Raw genomic sequence first — 26,884 nt, 5'->3', positions numbered from 1 at the left:
GCCACGGATTTGGGAGATTCTCAGGCTGCGGCCTGAGAAGGCTGCGTCCTCTCCCGCCACGTGGACCACGCGGTCACCCCGCCCGACGTGTTCCCCCTAGTCCCTCCCCACCGCCTTCGGTCCGGCTCAGAACCCAGGGACACGCACAGCGCACGGCGCGCCACCCGAAGGCGCAGGAGCTCAGCCGCACGCGCCTCCCGCTGCCGCCGGGGGCGCAGGGAAGCTCAGCGGCGACGGTGTCGCAAAAGTGTCGCGAAGGCGCCCTTCCGCCCTTGGCGGCCGCCGGCCATGTATAAGAGGAGTGCGCTGGGGTTTGAAAAGAAGTATGGAAGTGTCCGAGGTGTCGGGAGGTAGTGGGCGCTCGGTGGGGAAGCGGCTCGTCGGTGCCCCGGGCTGCTAAGCTCCCGCTGCCTGCCTTCCCGCAGCGCGGCCGCAGGGCCATGCTGGCTTCGCGCGTGGCGCGGGGCTCGTGGGGTGCCCTGCGCGGGGCCACATGGGCGTGTGGGGCGCGACCGGGCAAGGGGCGCGCCCTCGGGGCCCTGCTGCCGCCCGCACCCATCTGCCTGGGCTGCCTGTCGGAGCGCTGGTGGCTGCGCCCGGCCGCGCTCGGCCTGGGGCTGCCTGGGGCCGGCCCGCGGGGCCACTGCTCGGGCGCGGGGAAGGCGACCCCGGGGCCCCCAGCCGGAGAGGGGGACCCAGCGAGTGCCGCCAGCCTGGTACGTACCGAGGGGAAGGGGCCACCTGGGTCGGGGTCGCGGGCCCTTCGGGCTCGGACCTGGATGCGAATAGCGTGCTTTGACCGGTGCGGGTCGGGCGGTTCCGTGGCAGAACTTTTCAGCCGCTTCCTGGGGAGAAGTGACGGGCGGGTTATCCGGGTCGGATGGATGTGAGAGGTCCCGACCGTGTCCCCCTTCCGTCTTGGTGGTTACGGCCCAGAGATCAGGATTTAAAAAAGATTCCCAGGCGATTCTAATGCGCAGCCAAGGTTGAGAACCACTGGGTTACTAGTAAGTTAGAATTCCCCCCTCCACCTCTTCTATCCGCACGGGTTGCTGGACCGGCCTCGGTGTTGCATTGGTAAAAATAGCCTTCGCTGGTCTAATGAAAGTCTATTTTTAATTTAATGAAGGACGGGAATCCCCAGTGTTTAGGGAAAGTCCGCGGGGATCATCCGAAAGATGGACGGGCCGCTCCGTCTGCTTGTGCAGGTTTGGTTCACTATGACTTGACCTTTGGCGGTCTTCCCTGTTATAAGATGAAGGGTAGATAACTTACGTCGCAGTTGAAAGATTTCTAAAGCGGTTCAATTACAAAGGATGGTTAAAGTTCTCCCGAGGTGCCGGAGGGAGATATTTTGTCTACTTACCTAATGAAATCCTGCCCGAGTAGAAGACACCAGAGCATGGATGTGGGGAGAGCTTTTGATGTCATGTTAGCAAGACTCATGCAATTATTACATCTTCAATTGTTAGGTGTTCAGCGGGCCCCTGTGCTGCCCGCATAAGCTGTGCAGCATGGGTTGAGGTGGCCGCATCCTGCAGGGGCCTCACCTCCGCGTGCTGGATGCTCGGAGGTGGCCATATGCTGGCTGCAGCCCTTCCCAGAACGGCAGTCGTCGGTCGAGTATGCCGCGGGTTTGGGGTTGGGGAAGATTAGATTGCTCCCTCTTAATTTTAATGTAGAAATGTACAGATGTCATGGTGATAGATTAACGAGGCCATTTGGACCGACATCGTTGATGTGGCGTTAAAAAGAAACCCTTTTCTCTGCCTTCAACCTGGTTTATTAACTCACCCAATGAAACGATCTGGCTGTTTTGCAACTGTGTCTTTAGTTTTGCCCCCACGAATATCTGAGATGAATTCTGGGCCTCTTTATTCTGACCTTTTGCTTTGCTACTCATTTTTCTCAATCAGAAAGTCCCCCCCCCCCCCCCCCCCCCTTCTGTGAGTTTAACATTGAATCCGTGTTTGACTTATTTTGTTCCACAGTATGGTCAACAGACTTACTATTTTTTTCCCTCTGGACTCTGAAACACGCTGACCATTGAACTTGAGTTTGGAATATACTCCAAGAATGTTTTCCTTTAATGATATAATGTGGTCTGTTTTCAAGAAAAGGTCCTTGGGTAGAGGTTTGTATTGTTTTTCTTTCCGCGATGGTTTCCTGGAGAATCTGAAGTTTTTCTGTAGCTTTCAGAGAGTGTTCTGCCAACCTGATGCTAATAACTAATAACCCCATTATCTTGCCTTGCTGAGGTCTTATTTAAAAACAGAAACTTAGTATCTTTAGGGAACTCTTCTTTTCTTACTGGATGGTCCATGGAATCTTTAAAATATGTCTTTAGAACTGGAATTGATCACTTCAAAAAAAATCAAGATTAAGGTTCAGACAAGTTGATTACTAATTAAGAAAGAGGTTAACTAGGGTTAGTCTTGTGAGATAGTCACATGAGCTAGAATTGGCAGCCTTAGACTCACTGGGGTAAAAATCCAGGCTTTAGGGAGAGACATTTTCTTGGTATTATTTCTGTACCCCATTGTACAGGGTGTCTTAGCACCACTGGGCTGAGGCTTTTAAAATTCGAATATTGTTTGGCAAGGAAGGAATGTTCTTCAGAGCAGCTGCCAAGAAGCCCTTTTGTTAGTGCCAACTTCAAACACCTTGGCTTGAAATGAATTTTCAAGGAATCATAAGGCTCCCACAGGGGAGCTGTGAAAGCTCTTAGTTTCTAGTTGGGGATCTTAACATTTCCGTGGCTATTTTGAACAGTTTTTCAAATTTCTCTTTATTTCCTAAGAATTTTAATTCCTATTCCTAGTTCCATTTTCTTTTGGCAGTTCTCCAACTTAGTAGTGAAGTTCTGTAATTCAGTGTTTTTCCCCCTCTTCATTCCAATTAATCAACACTGTGTATCATTTAGTATTCTTTTGATGGGTATGTGTAGAGAAGCGAGGGAGATTATTTGCAATAAATATTTGTAAGCCAGAATGTCTGGAGTTGATAATTTGTTCTTTTTTCCTAGACTGTCTACTTGAAGTATAAGAGCTTCTTAAAGTTTGACTTTTAAAAGCAGTGGTGAGGTCATATATTAAAGGCTTGACATATATGGTAGATAATACATGTTTGTTCCTTCTCTCTTTAGGAAGAAACCTATGTGTAGTAGACACTTTAGTCTACCTTTGGGTACATGGCACATCTTCATCTTCTGTATTCTTGACAGTTTTAGAATGATGTCTGTAAAAACAGAAAGAATTTAAAAACTCAATTTAAAATACTAAATTTAAAGTGTATTTTTCTCATGCATATATTTATTTAAAGCATAAATTTAATTTAAATTTTGTTGTCTTTTTGTTTCAGTATGAAAACCCATGGACAATACCAAATATGTTGTCAATGACGAGAATTGGCTTGGCTCCAGTTTTGGGCTATTTGATCATTGAAGAAGATTTTAACGTGGCACTAGGAGTTTTTGCTTTAGCTGGGCTAACTGATTTGGTAAGTTATACAGTCATTTCCTCTATTTTGCTCCCCTTCCACATCCCAGGGTCTCCACGGCATGGAAACAGCACAGCTTTAGTCTGCTTTTTCTTGGAAGGAAATCCTCAAGTTGAATTTCACCTGGCACTTTATTTAAGGCCTTGTCTTTAGCACCTGTGTGGAACTCCATTATTCTAAGGGAGGTAGTGGAGGTTGTATGGAGGCACAGGAGAGGGACTTTTTTTACTCTTGCTTTTTATTTATTTACTTATTTTTAAATATATTTTATTGATTTTTTACAGAGAGGAAGGGAGAGAGATAGAGAGTTAGAAACATTGATGAGAGAGAAACATCAATCAGCTGCCTCCTGCACATCTCCTACTGGGGATGTGCCCGAAACCCAGATACATGCCCTTGTCCGGAATCGAACCTGGGACCTTTCAGTCCGCAGGCCGACGCTCTATCCACCGAGCCAAACCGGTTTCGGCCTTTTATTTATTTTTTTAAAAAATAAGTTTTTATTGATTTTTAGAGAGAGGGGGAGGGAGAGGGATAGAAAGGTAGAAGCATCCATGATTGGCTGCCTCCTGCATGCCCATCTTTGAGGTTCGTAGAAACAAAAAAAACAAAGAAATTTCACCTGCCCAGTAGCTCTGGTGAGCAATATGGTATTGGCTGAAGATTTTTCAGGATAAACAAAGGAGGGCATTTGCGTTGTTACATAGCATTTCCAAATATGCATCAAATATAGTTGCAAAATGGCTGCCACTTCTGTTTTTCAGAGTTTAGGTCCTGTTTGTCATAACTTCTCCCCATTCTCACAATCTCTCTTTTATTCCTGCTTTTATCTCTGAAGTCTGTGAAGGCATCCACTCATTAATATGGTCTCCAAATCTGTCCAAGGTTATTTATACTGATAATGGAATTTTGTTTTTTCATAACAGACAAGATCTTTTTCAGCTACTTGAGTTGATCTTTTTTTGATGGTAGGTTGTTTTTTCTTTTTTTTCTTTCTTTCTTTCTTTTTTTTTTTTAGCTGCCACATGAGATTGTAATATTCACTGAATAGGAGGGGGGTCTCATTTACATTTTTCTAAGTATATAAGACATTGTGTGTGGAAACGAGTTAACTGACACCATATTTCACATTTATTCCATGGAGGTTTTGATGCCTCTAGAATGGCTTCTGGGCAGATGGCTGGACTCATGGGAGCATTAAGCAGGGGAATGACAGGCCTGATTTATGTTGTGTATGGGAAATGGATTAAAAAAAGGTGGAAGCAGAGAGGCTGGTTAGGAGGCTTACAATAATCTAGGTGGGTTGGTAGTTTGGACTAGGGTGGGAGTTTGGGGGAGAAATGAATGGGTTTGAGATATGTTTTGAAGATAGAGTTGACACATTGGATTGAATGTGTGAGGTGAGAAAAAGGAGTTAAATATGGCTTTTTAACAAGCAGGTATATTGAGGTTATCATTTTCTGTGGTTAACAACACTTAGAGTAGGGTAGGGTTTGTGGAAAAGTACCAAGAACTATTATGCCTTTTCACATAGTTATCATTTGGGTAGTTGAATGTAGTTAGTGTGGAGATGGAGGAAGTCAGTGATTAGAGATAGATTTGGGAGTTATCTGCATGTAGATGGTCTGGGAAAGTCATCGAAGCTGTCTTGGGATCAGAGAAATGAGCAATTAAGTACAGCAATGGAAAGGGAATGAGTAAATGACACCAAAAAGGAATAGCTGGCAAGAAGGAAAACATTAGGCAATAGGGCGTGTCACAGAAGTTAGGTGAGGAAGGTGCTTCAATTTGTGTTGTGGTCAAGGAAGCTAAAAATAGAGACTTTATTGGTGACCTTTATGAGTACCATCTGTTAGAGAGAGGGGACAATCAGAGTGGGCTGGTGGTCAAATGTAGGGTGATAATGACAATAGACATCACTTTGAGGAAGTTTTGCTTTATAGGGAAATAAAGAAATAGGGTCAAAGAAGGGCAATTTTAAAGATTTTTTATTTTTATATATATATATATACACATATATATATACACACACACATATATATATATACACACATATACACACACACACACACATACGCACACACACATACATACATACATACTGGAGAAATTTTTCTTCTTAATAAACTAATTAGGTAGGAAGGGAGAGATTGAGGATGCAAGGAAGGAGAATGGCAACTCACAGAAGTTGAGACGGCCTGGGATCAGGTCTCAGGGAAGGTAAAGAGAATGAATGGATGCCAGTAAGTGGTGGATTTAGAGGTGGGAATATGAAGGAGTGCTGAGAGTCTGTTTCTACTTTTCATGGAAAATGTAGATATGGTAATGAGCTAGAGTGAGAGGCTTTAGGAAGTATGGAGTTAGTTTGAGGTGAGAGCAGACAGTGTGAAAAGAGAAGGTAAGCAGATATAGGGTTGCCAGGCAGTATTGAGTGCCCACGGGAGATTTGTGGTCATAAATTTGAAGAGAGATCAGTCAGGCCGACGCCCTATCCACTGAGCCAAACCGGCTAGGGCTATGTGTTTTTCTTGATCAGTGTTCAGCTGCTTGGGTGCAGGCCTGGCTGGAGGACATGGATAGTTGTGTTTAAGCAGGATTGAGGGAAAGTGGAGTAGGAGTTACAGGTGTTTGCAGAGCAGTGATGATGTTGATGACCTTGGAACCTAATGTGGGTAGAGTAGCAGTGAGGGTAAGAGGTGATGATGGTGAAAAACTGGGAGGTTAATGTCCCTGAGATCAGAAACTAAACTAAAAGCTGAATCTTCCAAGGCCCCTACTCCCAGTTCTAGGCACTTCCTGTTAGTTTTACATCTAGTCTACCTCAGAAGAAAATAGATTCTTTCAGTTGTGGTAGTAATATCTAATAACTACTTTTTGGGGGGATTTACTAAATGTTGATTACTGAAGACAACCAAGCCTTTGAGGTAGGTAATACTGTCTCTGTTTTCCAGATGAGGAAACTGAGGCTTAGAGGGGCCAAATAATTTGCCCGAGGTCACACAGTAAGTGGGAGAGCCAGAACTTGAATCACTTATGTTCTGTTGCAAACAGCAAGTTCTTTTCTTTTCTTTTAATCTTTTAAAATTACGTTTTTATTTTAGAGAGGAAGGGAGAGGGAGAGAGAGTTAGAAACATCAATGATGAGAGAGAATCATTGATCGGCTGCCTCCTGCACACCCTACATTGGGGATCGAGCCTGTAACCCAGGCATGTGCTCTGGCCAAATATTGAACTGTGACCTTCTAGTTCATAGGTCGACGCTCAGCCATGCCTGCTGCCAAACAGCAAGTTATTAACCATTGTCCTGTGCTACTGCTGTCTCCTCTAACTCATTGGAATATTTGAGATATGGAGGACTTATTTATCCTATAAAGATGTAACATGTTAAATTACATCTAAATTAATTTGATATTTTTTTTCCCTTGGAAATAGAACTAGAAAATTCAAATATTTTTGAAGCTTAAAGTTAAATTAAGTGAGTAAAAGCCAGGTAGGGATTTGGAAAACCAGAAAATATCTGCCTTGCTTAATGAGGATAGGCAATACTTGGTTCAATCTATTTTGTGACCCCAGAGTGGGCCTGGAGATGTGGATTTTTGTGGTAAGACTTTGAATATGTAAATATTGGCAACTAATTTATATTTTTGAAAGCTCTGGCAGGTCATACAAAGCCAGCCTGTAGGCCCCATTTGGCCCTCTGGCAAGCAGGTATGACCTCTGCTTTAAAATATCACTTATTTGCAAGAATATTAAATAAGTAATTTTTGTATCAAAAATTTTAAGTAGGCCAGGCATAGAGGATTGAGTTTTTTATTCAAATATAGGTCATGCAAATGCAGTCAGATGTGGAATTAACAGTGGCACTAAATTTAAAAAAATTGAAAATAATAACTTAAAACTGAGGGAGTTGGATGGTAGAAGAGTAGGTAGGAATGAGTCTCACAGTTTAAGGGAAGTCCTTGCAAGTAAAAGCAGCTTCAGCCCAATGCTCAAGAGAGGGGCCTCCTAGTCCATGCCCTGTCACGCATGCTTTCTGTGAGTTTTGGGGAGATTTCTGCATCTCTAAATTTATGTCTGAGTTCATCCCACAGAGGGGCATTGTGGAAACATTGAGAAATACCAGAAGGCCTTGAGAAAGAAAAGTACTGGAAACAAGTGAAATTATTTTCAGACCAGTTTGTAATTTAAAAGCTAAACATATACCAGTGAAAGAATGAGAAGGTTTGGGGATAAGAAACAGAAGAGATTTTACATTTTATGAAAATATAGTTGTTATCCCAGTATCTCTTCAAGATAACTACTCTGTGCCTATTATGACATTTATTTAAAAAACAACAACTTCTATTTTCAGTTGGATGGATTTATTGCTCGAAACTGGGCCAGTCAAAAATCAGCTTTGGGAAGTGCTCTTGATCCACTTGCTGATAAAATACTTATCAGTATCTTATATGTTAGCTTGACCTATGCAGATCTTATTCCAGGTAAGAACACTGTCATGCGCACTTTTTATAGCCTAGGGAAGAAGGACATTCATCAGCTTAGGATTTCTCTTGATAGACAATTTTTGTCCCCAAAATATCTTTTTAAAATTTTAAACTGTTTCCTTAATTCTAAACTATTGAACTGTTTGGTTTGTCAAATTATTTGTTTTACTTTAGAATTTATGTCCTTATTATAGTAGTACAATTCATTTAGTTAAGATTGCTTAAAGTTAAAATTGAGCAAATATTTCATAGTGCCAATTCCCATTACTCTAGAATGTCTTATAACCATGTTATATATTCTTATAAGGCGCCTAGCTTTTTGAAAACAATTTAAAGTTTTCCTTAGTACAATTTAATCATAATAAATGAGAGGTCTGAAACCCTGAAGATGTCTAAAATTTCACATTATTTTTACTTAGATACTATTACGCAATTTCAAATCATGCATGTTTGTACAACACATTATCTGAATGCTCTTTCTAACAAAATGTTATGATCTTTTGCCTTGTGTTTTGCATGTGCGTTTCTGGTTGTTCATTTTTTACTTTACCTGTATTTCTTAGTTTTTCTCCCTTGGTTCAGTTTAAACTATTTCCAAGAGTTCGGAATAGAATCTGAAAATAAAGAAGCTGCCACATGGTCCTTTAATAAATAGCATGTATTATTAACATTTGAGAGGAAGAAGTTTCAGACTGGTATAGAATCCTCTATCTAGACATTGTTTTTCTCCTCTACCTTACGGCTTTTAAATTCCCATACCAAATTAAAAAATGAATTGGACTAGTGGTTATATTTATGTGCTTCTTTGAAAGTCAGAATTGTGTTAGTATGTGATTGGTGGTATTGAAGGGGCGGGAGTAGTCTCAAATAAATACAAATACTTTGTAGGGAAAAAGAGCTAAGGAGCATTCTGTTGACATTATTAAAAATTGAAATGATCTTGTGTACTTTTGTGCCTCCCATTTTTCAAAGTTATTTTTTAATATTTTGTTTTATTTACAAAAGTTAGCCAGGTATTTCCCTATTAAACTTAGCATTGTTTCCAGGTTTTGTTGCTCTGAGCTTTACCTAAATAATTGGTGTAGGTCAGTGGTCGGCAAACTGCGGCTCGTGAGCCACATTTGGCTCTTTGGCCCCTTGATTGTGGCTCTTCCACAAAATACTGACTTCTGCGCATGGGCCACGAAGTTTCAATTGCACTGTACATGTGCGCCCGCACGTGGTATTTTGTGGAAGAGCCACACTCAAGGGGCCAAAGAGCCGCATGTGGCTCGTGAGCCGCAATTTGCCGACCACTGGTGTAGGTTGTTTTCCAAACTGAGACTTTGTTTCACTATCATTCTGGAAATTTCCATGTTCTCTCTTCTGTGTTGAGTTGGTTTTTCCAGGCTCCCGTGGCTTCCTTGTAAGGTCCTTCTGTTGATGGAGGGCCCCGTTTCCTGTGTAAAGATGCAGTGTGGCAGCCACATTATTAGAGCTCTAAAATGTCTTTATTCTAAGACATAAAAAATGTCATCTAAAAGACATCTGAAATGTTGTTATTCTATTCTTCCTACTTGATTGAGGTTTGAACTGGGCATAATTTTCAATTGCAGATTATTTTCGCTACATAAATTAAGTCATTTATTATAGGCTAGCAAGATTTCAAATTGTGGAGCTCCTACTGGTCTTTCAGTTCCTAAAGTCTTCTGATCGCAGACTTGACTGTGATGGCAGAAGTGGTATTATAGGTCCAGGCACCATCAGCTACTGTTTTCATGCAGAAACTGCAGTGCCAGATCCCCAAGCTTGTCTCTCTTCATCTGGATTTTGCCACAGGAGGAGCAAGTCTATTTGGCATGCTGGCTGATCTCAGTTTTCTTCACCACTTTCCTGAGGGAGGCGTCATAACGGGTTCCATATTGACCAGCGATTCCTACCTTCTTGGTGCATTTAGCCATGTTGTTGCAAACCAAAGTCAAAACCCAGAGAGCTGGCTCAGTTTTGAAGACACTGTTCTATAGACTTCCAGATACCATCTTGCTGTTGACTAGTCTCATGGCATTCTGATACTTTTCCTTTACATGTGTTTATGTTTTATATTGAAAAGCTTTTAAGTGTCCTTTTTACATTTTCCCAGTTGATGTTTTAAAAAGAGATACCGTTCTTAAAAATTAATTTTATTTCTATGGATACCAAATTATCCCAGGACGTTTTGTTGAAAAGTCTGTACTTTCTCCAGGTTTACTTCAATGACCATATGTACATGGGTTCATTTCTGGGTTGCTTAGATTTTTCCCCATTGATTTGTCTGTCTTTGTATCAGTACCATTCTTAATTATTATTAATTTGCTAAATGTCTTGATATCTGGTAGAGCAAGTCCTTCTACTTTTGGTATTCTTACCCATTTCCGTTTGTGAATTTTAGGATCAGTTTTTCAAGTTCCCCCCAGAAAATCCTGATGGGATTTTAATTGGAATTGCATTGAATTTATAGATTTGGAAGAATTGGCATCTTTACAACTTGAGTTTTCCAGTCCACAAATATATCTGCTCTATTTGGGGCTTTTGAAAATGTCAAAATGTTAGTTTTCTCTAGAGCGGTCATAATTTTTTATTAGATTTATTTCTAGGTACTTGATAGTTCTTGATGCTTTTGTAATTGGTAGCTTTTTTATATTTCATTTTGAAATAACTTTGTTAATAGATGAAAGTTAGTTCTATTTCTAATGTTGATTTTTGTGTCTGGTAACACTTGTTAAACTCTTATTCTAATGATAAAAATGTAAATGAAGTCTTGGGTTTTCTGTATCCTCAATTATGTATTGTCTATAATTAATGACAGTATATGTTTTCTTTTCCAGTTCTTTTGCCTTTTCTTTTACTTGCCTTACTCCACTGCTCAGTACAGTGTTGAATAGGAGTGGTATCTGTGTCTTAGTCCCAATCTCAAAGGAAAGCTTTCAACATTTCACTATTAAATATGACATTTCCTGTAGGGTTTTGTAGATATCCTTTTTCAGGTTAAGGGGTTTGCTCAGAGTTTCTATTGCAATCAAATGTTAAATTTGATCATGTTTTTCTCGTGTATTATAGCAGTCATATTTTTTCCCTTTAAGCTGTTTATGTGTGGTGGAATTGCATTCTTGATTTTCTGATGTTACACCATTCTGAAGTTTCTAACTTTGTTGTTATATATTATGAAGATATTGCTGGATTTGGTTTGCTTGTATTTTGTTGATGATTTCATATAGATCCATGAGATTGGCTTAGAATTCTTTTCTCCAGATAGGAAGGAGGTAAACACGAGTGCGTCCATTTGGCAGTTGTTATTCCGGATGTTTATTGCTTGACCTTGAGCTGAAGTTTAGCAACAGGTTTAGCAATTTACTAGCAGCTCTGAGAACTGAAAGATATGTATAGTCCTCACTTCCTTACTAGCCTCCTAACTCTGTTTTAAGTGAATCTCTTAGCAGTGTTTATTCTATTTTACTATTTTTCATTATAATCACCATGTTGTATATCATTATGTCTTAGTCATCTTAAAACTGAAAGTTTGTCCCATTGCCACCCTTTTCCTATTTCTCCCATCCTGCAGTCTCTGGAAACTACTTTATTACTGTGTCTGAATTCAGTATTTTTTAAGATTCCACATATAAGTGGTGCCATGTAGTATTTGTCTTTTTCTGTCTGATTAACTTTTTTCTTGAAGATATTTTTGCTGAGTATACAGTTCTGTGTTGGTAGTTATTTTCTCTGAGCACACTTAATTTTAGAGAGTAAGGGTAAGGAAGAGAGAGATAGGAACATCAATGATGAGAGAGAATCATTGATCGGCTGCCTCTTGCATGCCTCCCCCCTGCCCCCCAGTTGGAGATTGAGCCCGCAATCTGGGTACATGCCCTGACCAGGAATTGAACAGTGACCTCCTGGTTCATAGTTTGATGCTCAACCACTGAGCCACACCAGCCAAGCAATCCATGTCTTTTTTTAAGGAAATCTTTTTACTTTGAATGCTTTTAAGATTTCTTCTTTGTCTTTGGTTTTCCACAGTTTCACAATAATATTTGTGAATATGAGTTTCTTTTTTATTTATCTTGTTTAAGACTTGTTGGGCTTTGTAATCTGTGGATTGACATCGTTAATCAGTTCTGGAAAATTCTTAGCCTTAATCTCCAGATATTGCTATTGCCTATTTTTCTCCTCTCTTGGGAACTTAGTGTACCTATGTAGACCGTTTCACAGTATCTTTTAGTTGTCTTAGCCTCTTTTCTGTATGTTACCTTATTTTATTTTTCTGGGCTCCATTTTGGGTGCTTACTAATGTACTTGCTCATTCAGTTCCCCAGTTCTCTCTTCAGTTGTGCCAAGTTTATTTAATTATTTTATTGTGTTTTCCAGTTAAAGAATTTCTATTTTCTTCAAACTTACTAAATTGTCTTTCATAGTTTTCAGTTCTCAGTTGAAATCTTTGTTTTTATATCCCTTTGAAAACAGTAAATTCAGTTATTTAATAGACTCTTATAATTCTAAAATTTTGCCCAGCTGCTTTGGCTCAAGGATTGATTGTCGACCAATGCACCAAGAGATTGCCAGTTAGATTGCTGGTCAGGGCACATGCCAGGGTTGCAGTTTTGATCCCCATTAGGGGGCCTGCAGGAGGCAATCAATCAATGTTGATGTTTCTCTCTCATCAATATTTTTCTCTCTCTCCCTCTCTCCCATCCTTTCTCTCTAAAATCAATAAAAACATATTTAAATAAAATTCATGTCTTTTGAGGGCGGGTTTCTTTCATTTGTTGTTTCTGTTGATTCTTACACATGGTATCTTGTGAGTTTGGTTATTTTTGACTGTTTAGTCATTATATTAATGTTTGAAAAATAATTTAGAGGAATATTTTTATGTTTAGGATGATGGCATTATTCTCTACGGAAGATTTTTTTGTTCAGTCCTGCTAGGTGCTTAGGCATGCTAAGAGGCTAGGACCCCCTAGATCAGGGGTGGGGAACATCCAGTCCGCAGGCTGTATAAGGCCCGTGAAATCATTTGTTCTGGGCCTGCCAAGGCACTAGGGGTGACTTAATTAAATGTTTGAGCAAGAATAGCAGGCTAATTTTTTAAAAATATATTTTATTGATTTTTTTACAGAGAGGAAGGGAGAGGGATAGAGAGTTAGAAACATCGATGGGAGAGAAACATTGATCAGCTGCCTCCTGCACACACCCTACTGGGGATGTGCCCACAACCAAGGTACATGCCCTTGACCGGAATCGAACCTGGGGCCCCTCAGTCCACAGGCCAACAACGCTCTATCCACTGAGCCACACTGGTTAGGGCAGCAGGCTAATTTTTAAGCTGATGATCTTGTATGGCCCAAGAATGTTGTTATAAATATCCAAATGGCCCTTGGCAGAAAAAAGGTTCCCACCCCTGTCCTATGTTGTCCGATGGTGAGACATTTAGTACCGTCTCCTCTCACAGTCCTGGGGGATAGTCCTTCAGCCCCCAGCTCAGAGCTCTGAGGTGGTTTATCAAACCCCAGCCTCGAGGGTTTGCACAGGCATTAGCCTGACACTTTCTTAGCATCTTGTAAGCAGCTTTCAGGATTTTTGTTGTTGTTGTTCTTGTCCTTTAGTTATATTAGCAGGAGGATTGTTCTGAATTATCTAGTCAGATATTAATGGAAGCTGAGTCCCAGGATCTTTTCATTGTCCTTGTAGTTCTGAAATTTTACAGTGGTATATGCTCTAGATCAGCGGTTCTCAACCTGTGGGTCGCGACCCCTTTGGGGGTCGCACGACCCTTTCACAGGGGTCGCCTAAGACCATCGGAAAACATATATATAATTACATATTGTTTTTATGATTTTTTTTGTGTGTGTGTTATTTTATTCTTTATTTTTTCAGTTTTATTGAGGTATAATTGACATAAAATTCATATATGTAGTGTACAATGTGATAAATTTTGTCATATGCGTGCATCCATGATATCAAGATAAACATAACCATCAGTCCAAAAGTTTCCTTCTTAGTTTCTAATCCCTAATCCCTCACCACCAGGCATCTGCTTTCTGTCAGTATAGATTAGTTTGCCTTTTCTTGAGTTTCATAAAAATGGATTTATACAGTATGCACTCTTTATAGTCTGGCTTCCTTTACTTGCATTAGTGTTGTTGCATGCATCAGTAGTTCCTTTTTGTTGCTGAGTAGTATTCCATTGTATGGCTATACCACAGTTCTTTATCCATTTATGTGTTGGTGGGCATTTGGGTTATTTCAAGTTTTTGGCTATTGTGACTAATGGTGCTATACACATTCCTGTACAAGTTTTTGAGTGGGAGTGTATTTTCCTTTCTCTTGGTTATATACCTAAGAATGGAGTTGCTGGGTCATGTGCTAACTCTATGGTTAACATTTTGAGGAACTGCCGAACTGTTTTCTAAGGTAGTTCTACCATTTTACATTCTCACCAGCAGTGTGTGAGTCTCAGTTTCTTCTCATCTATATTGATGGTCTCCTTAGTCTTTTTTTTTTTTTTTTTAATTAAATCTTTATTGTTCAGATTATTACATTAGTTACTCTTTTTTCCCACCATAACTCCCCTCCACCCAGTTCCAACCCCACCCTCTGCCCTCACTCCCCACCCACTGTCCTCATCCATAGGTGCACGATTGTTGTCTAATCTCTTCACTCACCCCCACACCCCTTGCTCCCCTCCCCCCCCAAGAATAGTCAGTCCATTCCCTTTCTATGTCCCTGATTCTATTACAATCACCAGTTCATCAGATTATTTATTCACTTGATTTTTAGATTCACTTGTTGATAGATGTGTATTTGTTGTTCATAATTTGTATCTTTACCTTTTTCTTCTTCTTTCTCTTCTTACAGGATACCTTTCAGCATTTCATATAATACTGGTTTGGTGGTGATGAACTCCTTTAGCTTTTTCTTATCTGTGAAGCTCTTTATCTGGCCTTCACTTCTGAATGATAGCTTTGCTGGATAAAGTAGTCTTGGTTGTAGGTTCTTGGTATTCATCACTTTGAATATTTCTTGCCATTCCCTTCTGGCCTGCAAAGTTTCTGTTGAGAAATCAGCTGACAGTCGTATGGGTACTCCCTTGAAGGTAACTGACTTTCTTTCTCTTGCTGCTTTTAGGATTCTCTCTTTGTCTTTTGCTCTTGGCATTTTAATTATGATGTGTCTTGGTGTGGTCCTCTTTGGATTCCTTTTGTTTGGGGTTCTCTGCGCTTCCTGGACTTGGAAGTCTATTCCTTTCACCAGGTAGGGGAAGTTTTCTGTCATTATTTCTTCAAATAGGTTTTCAATATCTTGCTCTCTCTCATCTTCTGGCACCCCTATAATTCGGATGTTGGTACGCTTGAAGCTGTCCCAGAGGCTCCTTACACTATCTTCATATTTTCGGATTCTTTTTTCATTTTGCTTTTCTGGTTGGGTGTTTTTTGCTTCTTCGTATTTCAAATCTTTGACTTGGTCCTTGCGACCCTCTGGTCTGCTGTTGGGAGTCTGTATAATATTCTTTATTTCAGTCAGTGTATGCTTAATTTCTAGTTGGTCCTTTATCACAACATCGAGGGTCTCATTAGATTTCTTGAGGATCTCACTACATTTATCGGCGGTCTTACCAGTCTTTTCGAGGGCTTCTAAACAGTTCTTTAAAGACCTTAAAAGTGTGGTTTTGAACTCTATATCCAACAGTTTGCTTTCCTCCAATTCTGTCGTTTGTGTCCTGTTTCTTTGTCTCGGCATTTTTTTATGCTTTGCTGTGTCGATAGAGTGCCTTTCTGTGCTAAGTGTCCCAATTACCTAAGGTAGACACTCTTGGTGCACCCCCTTGTGGGCTTTGTGCACAGTCTTGTTGTGGTTAAGCCTTGATTGTTGTAGTTATCACTGTGAGGAATTGACCTCCAGGTCAATTGGCTGTGAGAATCAGCTGTGTCTGCGGTGGGAGAACTTCTGTGCTGGAGACACCCCTCTGGGGCTAGACTTGCTTCGATGGGGCTTTGGTGCTCACTGAGTCTGCCTCCTGAGTGTGTCTTTTATGGTTCCATGGAGCTTAAAGCTGGATGGTCCCACTCTGACCTCTGGGCTTCCTGGCTCCTGGATCTCTAGGGAGGTGCTAATCTAGCCTTTGCCTGAGGCTATCCAGCAAAAGCCTCCCTGCAGGGCTTGGGCGGGGCGGGTCCCACGGGATCAACAGGGCGGGGTTAGCAATTATGGCTGCTCTCAGTCTTGCCCTCAGAGGCTCTGCTTCTCAGTGTCCCAGTAGTCGCTGCAAGCCCCACGGAGAGAAAGCTGCCCTAGGGTTCTGAGCGATGCCAGACAGTCCCGCTTCTCCCATATGAGTCTGGGTCCTTAGAGACTCGCCCGGAACTGGAGCTCAGAGCCTGAGACTCCCTCCCGATTGAAAACAACCGCGCCCTCAGCCTCCAGCCCGCTCCACATGCACTCCGAACCTTAGTATTTTACTTCAGCACTGTGCCTCCTCTGAGCCTCGGTATGCTTTTCTCTTTCCTCCTAGTTGTAGAACATCCACTCAGCCAGCTTTCCTGTGGTTCTGGATGATGTCCGTTCCGTCTTTTAGTTGTATTTTTGAAGTGGTTGTTCGAGGCAGCAAACTCCCGTGTTTACCTATGCCGCCATCTTGGTTTCTCTGTTTTTATGATTAATCACTATGCTTTAATTATGTTCAATTTGTAACAATGAAAATACATCCTGCATATCAGATATCTACATTACGATTCATAACAGTAGCAAAATTATAGTTATAAAGTAGCAATGAAAATAATTTTATGGTTGGGCGTCACCACAACATGAGGAACTGTACTAAAGGGTCGCGGCATTAGGAAGGTTGAGAACCGCTGCTCTAGATCCTACTCAAATTTGGTGTGAGTCTTTCATTGTGCTGGGTTTTAAGGAGTCCCCTTCAGTCTGAAAACTCCAATTCTAAAAATTGTTTATGTCTTCGATAATTTTCTATCCTATGTTTTCTTGGTTCTCTTCTTTCTGATATTCTTAATAATATGTAAGAAATATTTAAAACAATGCTTAATAAATTACAATTTTGGTAGTTAATAGAACTGGGACCTGAGTCTTTTTATATATATATATATATATTTTTTTTTTCTTTATTGAGTAAGATATTACAAATGTGTCCTTATCCCCCCCAATGTCCCCTCATCCCCCCAATCCTGCCCTCACCCCGTGTTGTCCACATCCATCACTTATGCTTATATGCATGCATACAAGTCCTTTGGTTGATCTTTCCCCCTCACCCCCACCCTCCCCTGCTTGGACCTGAGTCTTTGCAGTGTATCTCCTCTCCTGCTGAAATCTCTTATTTAGGATTAAGGCATACTCCTTTTTCCCCCATGGTGATGAAATACATTACCAGGTACTTAATCTTGTTTGATGTTATGTTTAGGAGATTTATTATATGTAATTTGCCTGAGTTTGCTGCATTTTAAAATCTGATTGCTATTAGGTGGTGCTAGCTAATTATTGCTATGAAAAGGTTGTTGTACAGTCACAAAAATGTCCCTAAAAATCATGGCAGGTTGGCTTTTGTTACTTGGTTCATATAACTGTATCATCTGTGTGTTCCAAGTGCCATGAGTTCCGTGGAGAACCACTTTCTCTTTGGAGAAATCTAGTCATCCAGGACTAGGCCAAGGATCAACACTTACATCATAGCTGTGACCAGCAGAGATTTAAAATTTAAATCTGTAATTCTTTAGTCAGATTTTTCTCAAGTTGCAAAATCAACAGAATGTCAAAGCTAGAAAGGACCATAAGTATAGCCTCAAAAGTAATTCACAAAAGAGCTGTTTGAAAGTATTATGGAAAGGGGGATGTACAGTGATTCTTTATTTTAGTAATTGAAGCATTTTGAACTGTGTTTTAGCCTCAGGATTTTTTCTCCTTTAAAAAAATAATAATTTTCCCCTTATGAAATTGATACATGTTGATGGTTAAGACGTCTTGCAGCACAGAAGGATATAAAGTGAAACAAGTCCTCTGCCCTCCCATTCTCATTCCACAAGGGAGTAGTAGGGGCTTCTTGGCATCCATCTAAAATATCCATCTGCTGGCTCTGCCTCTGGGGTCATGCTGTAGAATCTAAGGAATAATGAGAAAGTATTGACAAGTTGAATTCATGTTTAGTTAGAATTCACTGAATGAATGGGGCAGGAGAAAAAATAGCAATTGTTGGGGTAGGAACCGGTCCAGACAAGAATGAGAACATTTTGTTTCTTCACAAGTGGTACATATAGCAAATTTTATTGTTTATAAAGTTGCCTAAAATGCAGAAGCAAGTAGTCAAAGGGCCTGAGATGCCAATATGATTCGAACCCTGACATCCTTTCCAACCTCTTTACTATTTTATCCCATGTACTTATAGTGGGCGTGGTGATCTTTCCCCCCAAACTTACAAAGCTGAGAAATAACAGAAGTGGTTAGAGCTAGTAAAGCTGACACTGATAACTAACTGCAGCTTAAAACATGTGCAAGAAAAACAAAACAAAAGGAGGCCTAGAAGGTCAACATTCTGAAAGGCAAACTTAGACTTTGAAAGCCATAGTTTCTTTTCACTTTGTTTTGAGTGCATGTAAAAAAAGATAAAAATAAGTGGTTCACTTTAAGGATCCTAAACTTTCAATAGATGTTTATAAAAAAATGAAAATTTTTACTTATGAAAAAACCCGTTTATTAAGGCTTATCAGAAACACCAGTTTATGGTAAGGCTTCACTGTATGTGTAATATCTTAGTAATTTTAAAAATCCCAACCAAAATTATTTTATTTTTGATTTTCAGTTCCACTTACTTATATGATAATTTCAAGAGATATAATGTTGATTCTTGCTGTTTTTTATGTCAGATATCGAACTCTTCCAGAACCGGTGAGTTTATTTCAAAGAAAATGTTCTTTTATTATTAGTTAGCACTTAAGGGGAAAAAAAATAATCACTGTTGTATACCAAGTTTCACTTTATGGGGATAATTTATGGCAGTTATTTTTTAGAAATCTATTTGCTAAGAATTTTTTAAAAAACACACATTAACTGTCATCTTGCTTTGGTAGTTTTCAGTGAACACAGAATAATCAATTTAAAACAGACATGCTTTTGTTTTAAGTCCAAATCCTTTCAGTTGATAGCACATAACTAACTGCAGCTTAAAACCCAGACCAGCTACCCCCATCTAAGCTCTATTAGGAGTGCTTGCCATTTCCAGGTGAGAAGCCCTTTTTGCTGTCTAATTGAGCCCCTACTATGGCTTGTCTAGAGCTGATTTTTAAAATCACAGCTGTATGGGCATGGGATGGTTAATTTGTATATTTGTTTATTGGTTTTACAAATATTTGAGCACATAAGCATAGCATAATGACCTCATCTTTTGGCTCCCAACTCAGTTAACATAGCAATATTTTATTTTGTGTTTTTAGTCTATAAAAGAAAATAGTAATAAGGGAAGTTTATTGAATTTTTTAGTAGAAAGAGATAGACAGATTTTATGATAGTTATCGTGTTAGTTTTATAGGAATTGACAAATCTATGGGTTTTTAAAATCTATTTTCAGTAACCCATGTATAATTTATAAAGAACGGAGATAATGCTCATTTAGGAAAATAGAAAGTGCAGATAAAGGGCTTATTGTAGCATAGAGCCAGGTAAGCATTGAGTAACTGTTACCTACATATATTAACAAAATGTTTATTTGAAATTGAATGCTAAATTGAGTAAATTTTTATCTTTTGTTCTCTGCCAGCGAACACTTTCTAAGTATTTCAACCCTTGCTATGCTACTGCTAGGTTAAAACCAACCTTCATCAGCAAGGTAAGAGACACACAGCGTCCTTTTAAGCTTATTACAATGAATATAAACCTCAGTCTGGAGCAGCTGAAAATGAGACAAACTTAAATGCATTGGCTGTAGTAGATAGAGAGTGGGGTCATTAACCCAAAATTTTTGTTCTCAAAGCTTTTGTAATTTTTAGTATATGTGTTGTGTTTTGTGGTGGTGGTCTGAGAATGTAAGAGGAGGTAATAGGGCCACCATTTAGGAAAAGTAGACACAAAGAGGTTATGAAGGTTCCTTTCTGGTTTCACCACCCACCTCCCTTTGGTGAAAACAATTTATAAAAGGTTGTTTCCTTTTCAAGTTCGATTGTTACATGCAAAGGGATAGGAGAAAGTTTATTGACAATTTAATAAACAACTGCTTTTCTAAGTCTCCATCCCGTTTTCTGAGCCACTGCAGGATTATAGCTGTGTGCCGATCTTTGCACACAGCGAGGACACTGTTAATGGCTCCCAAGGCACATGTATTTTTCTATTGGCCTTGATAAGTTTGCTCTACTCATTCTGTGTCCCATCCTTTGTAGTGGCAGTTTATTAGACTGGCGATGCCTGTCATCTTTGGAACAGAGGGGTGATGACTTTTACTTATTTATTATTTTTTAAATTTATTTAATAAATATTTTTATTGAATTTTAGAGTGAGAGGAAGGGAGAGGGAGGGAGAGAGAGAGAGAAACATTGATGTTAGAGTAAAACATCTATTGGCTGCCTCCCATATGCCCCCTACCGGGGATCAATCCTGAAACCGGGGCATGTGCCCTGACTGAGAAGCAGCCTTTGCTTGCACAAGACGACCCCTAACCAACTGAGCCACACCAGCCAGGGGGCTGATTACTTTCTTTTTTTTTTTTTTTTTTTTTTTTTTTTAAATATATTTTATTGATTTTTTACAGAGAGGAAGGGAGAGAGATAGAGAGTTAGAAACATCGATGAGAGAGAAACATCGATCAGCTGCCTCCTGCACATCTCCCACTGGGGATGTGCCCGCAACCCAGGTACATGCCCTTGACCGGAATCGAACCTGGGACCTTTCAGTCCGCAGGCCGACGCTCTATTCACTGAGCCAAACCGGTTTCGGCAAGGGCTGATTACTTTTTTTTTTTTTTTTTTTTAAGATATTTTATTGATTTTTTACAGAGAGGAAGGGAGAGAGATAGAGAGTTAGAAACATCGATGAGAGAGAAACATCGATCAGCTGCCTCCTGCACATCTCCCACTGGGGATGTGCCCGCAACCCAGGTACATGCCCTTGACCGGAATCGAACCTGGGACCTTTCAGTCCGCAGGCCGACGCTCTATTCACTGAGCCAAACCGGTTTCGGCAAGGGCTGATTACTTTCTTTTTTTTTTTTTTTTTTTAATATATTTTATTGATTTTTTACAGAGAGGAAGGGAGAGAGATAGAGAGTTAGAAACATCGATGAGAGAGAAACATCGATCAGCTGCCTCCTGCACATCTCCTACTGGGGATGTGCCCGCAACCCAGGTACATGCCCTTGACCGGAATCGAACCTGGGACCTTTCAGTCCGCAGGCCGACGCTCTATCCACTGAGCCAAACTGGTTTTGGCAAGGGCTGATTACTTTCAAACCAGAAATTCCCTGGGTGGAACTTTATATGTGGGTTTTTATTTTATTTTTTAAATTCAGGTGACTTATATTTGTGTCACAGTAATTTGATACAGATAGGAAGTGGTTTAAAGAAGTGGAGGGACAAATACCTCAAATCCTTGGTCTTGCAAGAAGTTCTCCAGGCAGTTTTTATTATTTATTTTTAAAACAAATTGGAATTCTTGTAATTTGGCTGCAAAATGGATGATAGAACATAGGTGCTTCTCTAGGCACACCACCCGCTGATTCACTGTCACCCACTCTTCCCCAGGCACTTTGCAGGATGAGTAGAGGGAGTCTTCAGTGTCTTTCTGGTTCTGTTTCTTCCTTTGTCCTCCATGCTGTCTTTTAGGGTAGGGAATCCTCATTTCCTCCAGAGAGCCTCTCATGGAGATGAGTGCATTTCAGTGTTCTAACCTCATGAGTTTGACAGGCAGGCAAGCGATAGCACTGAATGAAGTGCTGGGAAATCTGGGTTCTAGGTTCAGATATGTAACCTGCTGTGATTAATGGCAGGTCACTTTACTAATTGCATTACCTTTTCATCTATAAAATTATTTCCGTAGTCACAGGGCTGTTTTAATGACTGAAATAAAAGGCAAAGAACTTGGCAACATTTTGAATTGCTATGGAAATGCAAGATAGTGGTATTTTCTGACAGTTTGCTGCTCTTCTCTTTGCTGTGAAGAGCAGCAGTGCAGACAAATGGGCCAGCTGGTGAAGTTCACCCCTTTGTATGAATGCCAGCTTCTTTGGCAGGAATATTAGAACATTAAACATGTGAGGGTATGTTGTGTTTCTCTGTCTTGTAAGCTTGAAACAGGATCTGGTTGGCACTGTTCATGGATGACTTTTTTTTTTTAGGTAAACACAGCAGTCCAGTTAATCTTGGTAGCAGCTTCTTTGGGAGCTCCGGTTTTCAATTATGCTCACGGCTTTTATCTTCCGATACTCTGGTAAGCCAAATTTAGTATTATCCTATGAGAATGTCAACAAAATGGCTTATTGTGGTAGTCCTAGAATTACTTGGTTCTTATAGTGTTGATTGAGCACCAACCAGGTAAAGCTATAGGTTGTATTTTATGGTTGATATTATTCTTAAGAGGCTTACTATCAAATATGGGGTGTAGAAGTTGCATTTGAGGAGTTTTCATGCAAGTTAAAGGGGATGAGACGTACAGATGATACGTTGGGATTTCAGGGGAAGGAAGCCATTTCCAGGTGGGAAGAAGAGGGACAGTTTCAGGGATGAAGTGGCATTTGAACCATGAGGTCTGGGTGGATTTTATATAGGGAGAGACTGAGGGGAGGCCATTTTGGTGAAGGACAGACCCTGTGCAAAGTCAAGTGTAGTAGAGTGGGCAGGGAAGTGTGTCCAGCCTAGCGAAAGGGCTGTTGTGGAGGGAAACTTGGAGACAGGGTTTTGAATTTTATTTTATTGTGCTTATTATAGCCTTTAAATATGTCAAATTCAAACTCTCAGAGTTTGGATGTGTCACACTGATATTGAAGCACTGCATCTTAGTATACTTTTAACTCTATAATTAAAACCTTCTTGCTTGATGCAGTCTGAGCCAGAAAATGGTTGGTTAACCAGTCAGTTAAGCTAAAGAAGCTTTAGAAATTATGCACACACTAAACCTTTTCTAAAATACTAGAGGCCCGATGCACAAAATTGGTGCATGGGTGGGGGGGGCTGGGGAGTGTCCCTCAGCCCAGCCTGCACCCTCTCCAATCTGGGACCCCTTGGGGGATGTCTGACTGCCAGTTTAGGCCCGACCCCTGTGGGGATCAGACATCCCTCTCACAAGCTGGGACTGCTGGATCCTAACTGCTCTCCTACCTGCCTGCCTGATTGCCCCTAACCACTTTTGCCTGCCAGCCTGATCGCCCCCTAACCGCTTCCCTGCTGGCCTGATTGATGCCTAACTGCTCCCCTCCCAGCCTGATCACCCCCAACTGCCCTCCCCTGCCAGCCTGATCGCCCCCAACTGCCTTCCCCTGCCGACCTGATCTTGCCCACAACTGCCTTCCCCTGCAGGCCTGGTCCCCCCAATTGCCCTCCCCTGCAGGGCCTGGTCACCCCCAACTGCCCTCCCCTGCTAGCCTGTTGGCCCCAAACTGCCCTCCCTGCCAGCCTGATCGCCCACAACTGCCCTCCCCTGCTGGCCATCTTGTGACAACGTGAGGGTGGCGATCTTGTGGCGTCCATCTTGTGATGATGTCACACAAGGGCGTGATGCCACCTAGGCTTTTATTATATAGGATATGTAAGTGTACATTGATTCTTATTCATTCTACATCTTCTGAATAAGACCAACACCTTTTCTTTGAATACATATCTGATTTTCATGTTCTGCTTATTTTAAAGTGATGTAAGACTTTAAGACATTTACAAAGCAATCTGAATATAAACTTTCTAGATTTTGTAACATTTTCTCTAGTATTTTAACAGCCACATTACCTGCTTACTTTATAGTATTTTTTAGCAACTTGGCTGGTTATCAAATCTTTCCAAAGCATCCACTTAGTTCTCAGAAACAGCAGCTTTTCCTACATGTATTTTTCATTGGCTTATGTGTGAATTTAGAATATTTAACTGGCATGAACAGCTTTGGGATCGAATAAAAATAGTCTGGATGGTCCTACACCTCACCTGGTGGAGCAGAAGTGCACGACGCACTAAGAAGTACCCTGTTGGCTGTGAGCATTCAGCAAGCCATGAGCACCACTGATCTAACTTCCAGGAGAAAGTCGGGTCAGTCTGGCAGTTCGCTTAAGGAAGAATCAGAAAAGAAAACTGAAATTTATTTTAAATGACTCAGATTTCAAGAAATAGAGTCTAAGACTCTCAGCAGCATGGAGTAGTAGAAAGGGCACACGGCTCCAGAGTTGAAGCCAGGCCAGGCTATGGTGTGGTTCCGTGGCCCTGACCAACTTCTCTGTTGCAAAAATAATATCTATATATATAAAAAGCCCAATATGCAAAGTGTCCCCTCAGGAGTTCGACCGACCAGGACTTTGATCACTTGCTATGACGTGCACTGACCACCAGGGGCGGAACGAAGGGAGGCATCAGCCGGCAGCTGGGGAAGGGAGGCCCCGGCTGGCCGCCAGCAGCCGCTAGGGACCCTACCCATGCACGATTTCAAGCACTGGACCTCTAGTGAGAATATAAGACACCTAGAGTAATGTCTGGGTAAAAATGACAGTTGCTAGGATTATCATTATGTTCTTGGGCTCAGGAACTAGATTTGTTTGACGTTACTAATTCTAATGAGGTCTTAAAGAAAAGCAGTGTATTTAAATTTTTGTAGTTAAAAATAATTTTATACCACACAGCCTTTTTTACTTTTTAAATAATTTTAAGTGTATTTTTTTATCACTCTCACAGTTACTGACCTTTACTTGACAACTAAATTTTCTTTTTTTCCATTAAAGGTGTTTTACAGCTTTCACCACAGTTGCATCAGCTTACAGTTATTATCGTTACGGTCGGAAAACTGTTCAGGTGATAAATGGCAGATGAAGGTCATCCGCCATCATTAGCAGGGAAGCAATATACATCGTTGGCAGCAGGGCCAGTGGAAATGTACAGGAGTCTCCCTACTTTGAAAAAGGACTTGTCAGATCAAACCATGTCATCAGTATTTAATGTGCATTGAAAATAAGCTTGATCATGGGCATATGCAGAATTTCCAATGTATTTTTAAATACAAATAAAACTATCGTTTAGAATTTTTTACCTTAGGTTTCTTGATTAACTTATAAGGAATCAATTCCAATTATTGTCAGTCATTTTTACATTTTTTTTTAAAAAAGTAGTGTCCAGAGCATGGAAACTGGAGAATTGCCACTTCTTTTTAATAGAACTTAGATCGCTCACAATGCATTGGGGAATTTCCTAGGTTTAAATATATGTAGCCTACACAAGGTGGCTATACAACTTTAAGTTTAATTTGATCAGTATGTATATTAACAGTTAATGTGGTTAATAGTTGATCATTTAGGCTAATGACAATAAAGGTACCTTAGTTGTAGATGAAGTAAACTTGTAAAGAGATTATAAAGATCAAAATAGAAGGTATTGAAGTTCATGTTCAGTAGTCTTCCAACCTCTCAGGTGCCTAATAGTTTTTCAGGATAACAAGTAACAGAAGTAGTTGGAATAATAAAACATATCCACGAGCCTACACCCTCCAAGAGGCAGTGAATTATAGCATGCCTTCCCACTGTATTTCTAACATGGCAGTGTTTGTATGATATTGGAATCTGTACTCATATGTATATAATATAAAACTGTATTTTTTAAACTTTGGGGAATATTCTTTTGTTAAGATGTTAAAAGAATAAAAAAGCTGGAAAACAGTATACCTTCAATCTTGTGTTGTTTGTATAGCATATTATAGTTCTTGGTTGTGTAAGTTTTCTGATTCATAACGTTCATTCCGATACATCACTTGCACTTGCATTGTAAAAATAATTGGTTTGGGACCATCTGACTTAAAAGCCCTTATTCTCACTACACCGCATGTTTAGGAGAATGGGAGAAAGGGTCAGTGCTGTGCTTTCTCTTATCAGTGGAGGCCTGTTGCTGCATGTTGTTCCAGGTTCTAATTTCAAGTGTAATGTGGAATTATTTAGATAATGTGATTATCTAAACAGCCTGTTGAGCTGTGTTAAAATGGGCAGCTACAAGCAAAATTCATGCCTCTTGGTGGTATCCTTGTATCAGTGTGCCCCTCTGTTGCCTGCTGGCCCTGGCTTCCTTGTTCCCAAGCTAGCTGCTCAGCCACCATTGGCTTGGAGCACACTGAAGCTTGGGACACTGCCACTGAATCGATGGAGGGCCTTGAGAGGGAAGAGAAGGGTGCTGTGTGACTGGTTCTTTCCTTCTGGAACCTCCTGTATAGTCTTAGTCTGGGAGGAGGTGAGGCTGAAGGCAGAAGTCTGTACCACCCAAGAGGCACACTGAGCATGTCTCGGCACTAGCAAAATGTGAGCACACTAAAAAGGTATTCCAGAAAAAGAACTCGAAATGAAGTAGTTCTGGAAAAACTAGGATTTGCACTTCACTCTGCTTATTTACAGTTGAGTGTCGATGCTATTTGAAGTGACTTATGGGTTGCCCTCATGGTCTCTAGAACTAAGGCCTTATTGGGTGTGGTTAACTCATTGCAGACGGGTCACTTGAATTCTCGTGTTTTCTGTTCTAAAGCTTGTGGCCAATCACCCGAATTCTCGGCTTTTCATTGTCATTTAGAGAGAAATTGTAATGGAAAACACATTTGCTGAAGTTAAAAATTACAAAAGGAATTAAAAGTGATTAGTCTCTTGTCGTTAGTAATAAAAATAACTTTTTTATATCAATTTGGTATTTTTAAAGTGTTCAGTAACCATGGATAGTGATGAAGAACATGATAAAAATCTG

General features: G+C 40.5%; 1 protein-coding gene and 1 pseudogene across 2 annotated transcripts; one reads left to right on the top strand and one right to left on the bottom strand.

Annotated features, from left to right (window-relative positions):
• Window positions 1-273: 273 nt before the first annotated feature.
• On the top strand, window positions 274-25,824 carry CRLS1 (cardiolipin synthase 1). 2 transcript variants are annotated; one of them, XM_070419936.1, is made up of 7 exons: window positions 274-323; window positions 3,361-3,498; window positions 7,850-7,979; window positions 18,799-18,884; window positions 19,753-19,821; window positions 22,318-22,409; window positions 24,895-25,824. In XM_070419936.1, the coding sequence occupies exons 2-7, from the start codon at window positions 3,388-3,390 to the stop codon at window positions 24,980-24,982; spliced, it is 576 nt and encodes a 191-aa protein (XP_070276037.1). In that variant the 5' UTR covers window positions 274-323; window positions 3,361-3,387; the 3' UTR covers window positions 24,983-25,824. The 2 variants fall into 2 exon arrangements, with proteins under 2 accessions (XP_070276037.1, XP_070276036.1); XM_070419935.1 differs by having other exon boundaries at window positions 280-716.
• On the bottom strand, window positions 9,643-9,922 carry LOC139014487 (large ribosomal subunit protein eL43-like; annotated as a pseudogene).
• Window positions 25,825-26,884: the final 1,060 nt, after the last annotated feature.

Source organism: Myotis yumanensis, unplaced genomic scaffold (assembly GCF_028538775.1).
Source record: "Myotis yumanensis isolate MYYU_CA2020_CCGP unplaced genomic scaffold, mMyoYum1.0.hap1 SCAF_7, whole genome shotgun sequence".
In the NCBI taxonomy this organism is placed as follows: domain Eukaryota; kingdom Metazoa; phylum Chordata; class Mammalia; order Chiroptera; family Vespertilionidae; genus Myotis; species Myotis yumanensis.
The sequence above is the reverse complement of the archived record's forward strand: the minus strand, read 5'-3'. Positions and strand labels throughout refer to the sequence as shown.

Excerpts from the sequence above, each read along its gene's own strand:
- CRLS1 (XM_070419935.1), top strand. The coding sequence starts at position 441 with ATGCTGGCTTCGCGCGTGGCGCGGGGCTCGTGGGGTGCCCTGCGCGGG. Across the intron at positions 717-3,360 it reads CAGCGAGTGCCGCCAGCCTG|TATGAAAACCCATGGACAAT; the intron begins GTACGTACCGAG and ends TTTTTGTTTCAG. Across the intron at positions 19,822-22,317 it reads AACCAACCTTCATCAGCAAG|GTAAACACAGCAGTCCAGTT; the intron begins GTAAGAGACACA and ends TTTTTTTTTTAG.